We start from the raw sequence: 8,256 nt of genomic DNA on the forward strand, positions 1-8,256 counted from the left end.
TATCCGATTTCGCATGGGAAATAATTTATCCAAGGCGTTTAATCCAAGTTGAGGCTCCTCAGAAGTAGCAATATCAGCTAATACCCACAATCCACAGAAGATAAAAAGTACAGAATAAAAAATCAATCAAATAAGGGCGTATTTCAATTGTCAATGTGTATACAGGTGGATAACAAACAGAGGAATGACCAATGATTATAAGACTACACACTTGAAAGACTGATAGAGATCCATCTCTGAAGAAGAAAAAAGAACTATTAGATTTCACTATAAACTCTACCTTTTTCTTTTTCCTCCAAGTTGAGAATGAGCAGCTGGAAGAGTAACTCTATTATACACGATGTTGTCTTCTAAAATTTCAGTATCAAACTAACATGAGATCCTAAACCAATTCCATCAGCAAAGGATCACCAGCTGCCATGAGTCTTATCAACTTAATAAAATCAGATTCACTGGAGACAACCAATGGGTGCACAGCAGGTACTTGAGCTGAATAAAGTTTTAACAAATTGGTAGATGGCTCTCCTGTCTTATAAACCATCTTATTCAGCAAGGTATCAAAATTCTGAGGTAAATCCATGGACATGAAGAACATGGGTACAGCAATTTTGTGGTGTATATCCAGATCACCAACTAGGTCTACAAGATCAATAAAGTCCTGAATGAAACGTTGAGGAACATAGAACACCTCAGAGCCGCACAAGGCGATGCTTTGGTCAGTTGGGCCATTCTCCTTGTAATTGACTTGTAGGTGAACTGGCATTGTGCTTACTACTTTCTTCACCATATCTGCTTGCTTTACAAACCATGAGGAGTCCTTCCCGTTGATCATGTTTCGAGATGTAGGCACCTGATTCAATTGTGGGATGAATATTTGTTTTTGGGATAATTAATTTCCATGATGCACAGGTCATATATGTTACCTTATTGGCGATCCACAACTTAGATTTGTCGGCTTGCAAAAGGTTCCAGTAGTTCAAGATTGTATTGTCCTGTAGGAAGAGAAATCCTTCTGTGCTATTAAATCTTTCGAATATCCTTGGAAGATACCTGAGAATGGATTTGAGTGTCAGCAACAAATGTACAAACCAGCTCCATTCACATGGAACCAATCAACCTTTACAAAAGTAACAAACAAATTCAAAGTACTAATTGTATTAAACACGTCTTATTATGAATTACAGAAAATGGCCATATAATAGAATGAAATGCGCAAATCAACATGAACCATTCACTCCCAGAAAAGGAATGTGTTGATACTAGAATATTTTGCAGAAGGACCAGTTTCATACAAAGGTGTCACTAGATTACCATAAATAGGACTTCAACATATTCTTCACTAAGGAATACTACCTATAACTGTTAGCCAGCTCATACAACCCCTGGGCTCCCAACCCAGCCTTTTTAATAAATGCGCAAACCTTTGCAACTTTGTCTCCTACCCTCAGCACATTGCTCCTCAAAATTCAATATAAAAACAATCTACATACAGAATACAAGCCTCAGGGAAGAAAGATATAGTTATAGACCAGAGGCAACCAATAATGTTACATGGAAATTCAGCCTTAGAGGCCCATTTCCACAAGATGAGTGTCGTAAAAATACAGATGTTAGGTTTTGGTAGTATGGTATACAAAATTGGACAAGATTAGAAATGATCACACTAAACAAATGATACAAGTAGCACACTTAAGGGATAAAATGACAAGGAAAACCGAAGATTGTTTGGTCATATCGTACATTTCCCAATACACCAGCCAAAGGCACCATGTTATGACGACTGAAGGTGCCAATGAAGGAAGATTGTCTCAAAAGACCAACAATGTCTTGGAATCAATGCATACCTAGTGAAGAATAAAACCTAATGGAAGCAAAAGATCCATATAAGTGATACCAACTAGGTCGGATAAAAGCTTCTAGTTGTTACACTTACGTTAAGTTTGGTATTTATCAGGAGTCTAAAAGCTCTTTCTAGACTGATAGACTATATACCAATGTAGGGATCACAAGTGCAAGATCTAGAGAACCTAAAAATGTATGACTAATGGAACCTCTAGTTGTAGATAACCCCTACTATGTCTTTAAGAAAATTACCTCGTATAGTGATGAAATGGTTCCAAATAGAGAAAAAAGTGTATAGACGATTCATATACCCGACCAACTTAATGGGTTGAGACATAGTTGATAGAATAGTTTGAAAGCTGGAGGGAGAAAAAAAATTCCATTTAACGAAACATGTCAAGTTTACTTGGATGAACCAAAAGAGAAAGTAGGCCATTTTTTCCTGGAAGGGAGTGTATTTTCAGTGATATCAAAATGCATGTATCGAAAAATTAGCTGGTTATACAAAATATGATGCAAAATGATGGGAAGTAATACTTTGTGTTAATCTTGAGAAGACATGCCATTAGATGGCAATACTAGTTACGTACTACTTAAATTCTGATAGGGTATGACTATGGTCACTGTATAAAGTAAATAATGATTTATTTTTATGAAAGTGTAAATAGAAGATAATGATGTCGTTAACTTACTTGTATGCTTGATCCAATTGTCCACGCTCAACAGCAAGATCTGCATCAGCTTGTGTTGACAGTATAACCACAGTTTTGAAGATCCTGCCATATAACAATCTCCATTCTAATGCGGTTTGTTGCACGGGCCCAGTAACAAACATAATTAGCACAACATTGCCAAAATTCTTCCTCCACCTTATCAAGTTCCCAATTTCGTAATTTACTGTACCTGATTCCTCAGCCCCAAGATGTACAGAAGGTAGTTTTCGGGGGACAAATTCCTTTTTATCTCCATGTTTAACAGCTGCCTTTTGCAGATCTAACTGTACTGCCATCAGTCTTGGCTGCTGATACCCAACAGCGGCCAAGTCTTGCAACCATGCAGCTGTAAGTTTGACGTCATTCTCGCTCCAAAACCCTTCTAGTGCCATTGAATGGCTCAATTCTAAGATTTTCTCAAACAACCTTTGTTTTTCAGATTTCCAAGAAACTAAAAATCTGATTAAGCGACCCACATTTACATGCAAATCTTTTTCGTCTGAAAATGGATATGCTTCAATATTGTCATCCCTGTGTAGAGTAGGAGGATACATCACAACAAAGCTGCCAATCTCCCATAACAACCGTTGTGCCCAATAACCTCTTAAGACATCAGAAGCCATGGTGCTGACTGACACTGGGAGCATCAACGACCAAAACGCATTATAGTGAAACAATGTGTTGAATGAATTGATAGGAACCATTAGACCTTGAGGCAATGCCACTTTCGGGGCATGTTCATCAAATATAATATCAAATGCTTCTGACCCAGTCTTTCTTGTAGAATAAAAAACTGAATCAACATCAGGTAGCCCATTTGATATTCCATGTTGTATGTATTGCCTTCCTCCCGACACTTCAGTATAGAACTCTTCATGATTTACAAAACCAACACTTTCCAGTGGCAATCCTCGAGGCCAAACTGACCTTTGCCCAAAATGTATATAAGGATTGACAACAGTCTTATTCTCAATCTCAAGACTGTACTGCAAAATCCTTTGCTTCTTAGCAGTGGCACCATCCAATTCCAAATCAAAATGCTTCCCAAGATCCCCACCAATCACTTCCCCACGATCATCAGCATCAAATATTCTCTTTGCACCATGTTGGATTGCAAAAAGATACCCCACGCTCTTCCTCACATACGAATCATAAGGAAGGAAATCCACCACTCTAAACCCCAAACTTGCTTGTTGCTCCAGAGAAAAAAAAATTGCACCTTTCAAGCTCCAATCTTTTGGGGTTCTTGAATTGCCTATTGCAAGAACTTGCCAACCCTTTAACCTAACAAGACTTTGGAGTGAACTGGAGGGGTAATTTGATACAGATACAACAATCCATTGCTCTGAGCGAAACGACGAAAACGGAGAGGACTTATCTAAAATTGGCTTTACTGAATCAAGATCAAGTTTTGGTAACTCTGGTTTTTTAATTTGGCTTTGGTGAGAATTCTGGAAGCATAGGAGTGAGGAGGGTACACTGGAAGTACGAAAATAAAAAAGGGCTGCCACACTAAGAGTCAATAATGAAATAACAGTGAGTTTCACAGAGTTCTCAGATACCCATGTGGAAAAGTCAAGATTTTTAGTCTCAGAATAATGTGCAGCTTTGTGTTTCAAGAAATGGGGTTTTGAAGGTTTAGGAGATGAATGATCTTGATTAACCATCATTAAATCAAAGAATTACCTCAAAATTACAGAATATAAACTAATTTCTGAAATGGGTATTAGCTTTAAAGCTCATTGATGCAACACCCTCTTCTTCAAATCAAATAAGAAGAAAATTTACACAGATTACTAACTTGAACTGATGTAATTGCTATACTTTATATGGATAAAATTAAAAAGTATATTCTGATCTGAGACTGCGAGTCTCACCTTTGGCAGTGGAAGGGGCTCTTGAACTTGAATCACAGCTTCACTCAGTCAGTCAACAGGGAATACATACATCCAGAAACACACACTGAGTCTCTCTTTAATCGCCGACAGTTTTGTTTGTTAACATTTCATATTCAGAATTCAATGAAATCACGCGCGCGTGAGATTCACAGCCTTGGCTTGTTTTCTTGTTATTAGCTCGCCTCGTATCAATCATTGGTGAATTTATACAATATATATTGCAACATACCGTAAGAATTAAAATTTTATTAATGAAACTGATTTTAAAAGTTGAGATAGTGTTGTTTATTATTATTACTATAAATAAAAGTAGGTTTCCAAATACTTCTTGTATAATAGAATAAACAATTTTGCCTTTGAAGTTAGTGAATGTAATTTAAGGAACAATTTAAATGAAACATGAGAGTTATTTTGGAACAAAAAGTGTTTTTAGTTGGAGTGGTAAATAACAATTTAGTATAGTACTTAATTTATGAACCTTCCACAAATTCTAATGATTCAAGGTCGAATAAATAATTTGAACAGTCTCAACAGTCTTGATAGGATGAAGATATTGATCAAGTTGTTTAAATACTAAACCAATTAATCTCACCTACTCCGTGTTATTGAGAAAGTCACCTAATTGTAAGACAACTTCTTTTGAAGTAACAAGATAAGCGAGTTCTAGATAGTTTTGACACTTACAAAATTTTGTGAAGATTCACTTAATACATGATATCGCTTGATCGAAGTAGAGTCTAGTAAACCAATTTCAAACAATAAAATTTAAAAATAAAACAATAATTTTCAAGAAAAGAACCTCTATTTGAATTTAAGGTGAATATGTGACTTATTATACTAATGGATGATTTTGCTTGTTTCTTAATATGCTTGTATCTAAAGAAAAGATAGCACTTTCTTTAGCATTTGTAATGTGAAGTTGATAGATCTATCGTGGAAGCCATTGGCCAACCTAAATTCATCTAACCCTTTAATGGAATTATTAAGTACTCATTATAATGTAAAATGTTTTTTCAAATTAAAAAAAAAATCAGTACATATCAGCACTAAAATATGCCATATATAGTAATACTAGAAGGTGAGGCACTAATATTTGGCTGTTAGTTGAAGCAAGTCACGTTAAAAATAAATTCAGATACTTGGAGAGGAAATTGACTTGTATTAAAAATGAGACGTAGAGGAAATTGAGTAAAATATTACTCTTAGAGGAAAAAATTCAATTGTAGGAGTCAGAAACTCTTGAAGTAACTGCAACATGTTACTATATACAAGAAACACACATAACGAAGAAAACTGCGATCAGAGTAAGTAATTGAAGTGCTATATGTAGAAGAACATCGAAAGCTGAAAGTTGAAACTAAATTATGTGAGTCAGGATCATGTTATAGTGACAACGGAAAAAGGGTTTAAAAAAAGTTTAAAAATACTCCTCGTCTATCTATTGGGCTAAAAATACCTCTCTATCCACTTTTTTGGTTCACTTATGCCCTTTGACCGTCACGTCAATGCTGAATTAAAAATAATAAGTATTTAAATTTCACGTGGCAATTTCTTATTGGCCAAAATTAAAACATCTAACCTATTAGAAAGACCCACCCGTATATCTACCGGTTTTTCATACTAACCCGACCCGAACAAAAAATTCAACTAAAAAAAAGAGGCTCCACTTCTATCAAACTCCATGGACAAAAGCTCCATGGAAGTTGCAGCGAACAGATTGACACAAATTTACTACGTGATTTTTTTTCTTCTTGTTATGTCATCCAGTTCAATTACACAAATTGCATTATATTCAAGATGAGTTTAATTTAATTATTTTCACATAACGGAAAGATCTCAAAGTGATTGCTCGGAGATATCATAAACCGTTGGACTACCCCTAGTTTTTCATCCCACATTATTGTCAAAAAAATCATTGGTTCATTCATGCTAGGCTTTTCTTGTTTGTTTAATGAGATTTTTGCATACCTATACACTATTGGAAATTTTATTAACAAAATTATCCATGTTTTGTTATTTATCCGACCTACACAAGTTTTGCTTACAAAATATATACATTCCACCTTTAAAGGTTCTTAATCCATTCGTTGTGCTTTCAATCAAGGAATTTAATTACACTCTTTTCCTTTTTTCTCTACTCTCTCCCCTCTTCTATTTATATTTAGGGATTTAGAAAATCTAATCATGAGATCTAGTTTTTTTGTCCTTTATTGTGCATCATCACTTTCTCTATACGAATATTTGACTTTTGGTCGGTAATCACTTACGGAATAGTAGTAATTAACTAATTATTCATTAGAAATTGATGGTTTCCAGTTTGAGGACATATTTGTGTGTACCATCTGTTAATTAGCAATGTGCAGTTTGGCCAATTTCCATTCCCTTGCCCCATCTCTAGTTCTTTGCACAATGGTTCTATGTAATTATTAGAAACATACTCGATGGGGTAATAACTTGTCAAAATAAAATATTAGACTGCAAAATTCATTTCTATTTCTGCTGTAATTCAACGTAGAATTCTAAAGTGGGTTATTGTTACATTAGATCGTTTAAACACGATGAGCTACTGTTTTCTATCTTTAGCACAATGAATGACTGCTCAGTTGCTTCCTTTTTAGTTCTTTTTCGTTTTCTTTCACTTTAAATGAGTTGACTTCCTTTGCTTAACAGTCCACTTAAATACAATTTTATACAAAATTTATATAATATGTTTTTGTATATTTTATATCTGATTTATACATAGTAAAAATAAATTTCATACAACTAATTATATATTATACAACTTATTTACAACTTTCGTACATTATTTCTACCTAGGGCTGTTCACCGACCCAAACCGAAAATCAAACTAAACCGATTAAGTAAACTGATTTTTTTTATTTGGATTGATTTTGGTTTTAAATTTTAAAAACTGATAATATTTGGTTTGGTTTTGGTTCTATTATAAAAAACCGAAAAATAAACCGAACCAAACTGATTAATGATATACAAAAATTAATAATTATTTATATACAATATATATCTTTTTCTAAATAATTTTAAATATTTTATGCAATTTAATTGTTATTTTGAATTTTGATTTATCCTACTTATATCTTAAAAGATTACCTAAGCCCAAAGCAATATGAATCGGCCGATTTTCTTTTCCTTAAGAGACTTTAATTCTCTAACCCTCCGTATATACTTTTGTCTAACAAAAGAGTTAAAAAAAATCCTACCATAAGAGTGAAGAAAGCAAACTCAAATTGCAGGACTACAGTGGCTAAAGCTTGAGAAAGCAAACTTTAAGTTTGTTTTTTTGTTCATTCTTTTCATATAAAGAGGTAAATAAACTTTCAGTTCCGAAAGAAATATATAAAAAAGTATAAATTTAGCAAATTATTTTCAGATTATTGTATAGTGTTGTTTCACTATTATCGACTTATTATTAGTTTACTAAGAACCGAAAAATCGAACCAAACAAATAACAACCAAACCGATGGTTTGTATTTAATTTGGTTTGGTTTTGGTTTTAAAATTTTAAAAACCGATTAAATTGGTTTGGTTTTGGTCTTAATCAAAAATCGATCAAACTGAACCGTGAACACCCCTATTTCTACCCAGTTTTATACAACTACAATATCATACTACTTAAATACAATTTTTATACAAATTGTATACAATATGTCTTTTGTATATTTTATATATAGTAAAAATAAATTTCATACAACTAATTAAATATTATACAACTTATCTACAACTTTCATACATTATTTCTACCTAGTAATATACAACTACAATATCATACAACTTAAATATAATTT

At 33.6% G+C, this 8,256-nt stretch overlaps 1 protein-coding gene across 1 annotated transcript; it reads right to left on the minus strand.

Annotated features, from left to right (window-relative positions):
* Positions 1 to 108: 108 nt before the first annotated feature.
* LOC104211225 (probable glycosyltransferase STELLO1) lies at positions 109 to 4,333 on the minus strand. The gene is made up of 3 exons (XM_009760251.2): positions 2,535 to 4,333; positions 924 to 1,050; positions 109 to 850 (listed from the first exon to the last, which is right to left on the minus strand). The coding sequence occupies exons 1-3, from the start codon at positions 4,223 to 4,225 to the stop codon at positions 383 to 385; spliced, it is 2,286 nt and encodes a 761-aa protein (XP_009758553.1). The 5' UTR covers positions 4,226 to 4,333; the 3' UTR covers positions 109 to 382.
* Positions 4,334 to 8,256: the final 3,923 nt, after the last annotated feature.

The sequence above is a fragment of the Nicotiana sylvestris genome, chromosome 9 (genome assembly GCF_000393655.2).
Source record: "Nicotiana sylvestris chromosome 9, ASM39365v2, whole genome shotgun sequence".
NCBI lineage: Eukaryota > Viridiplantae > Streptophyta > Magnoliopsida > Solanales > Solanaceae > Nicotiana > Nicotiana sylvestris.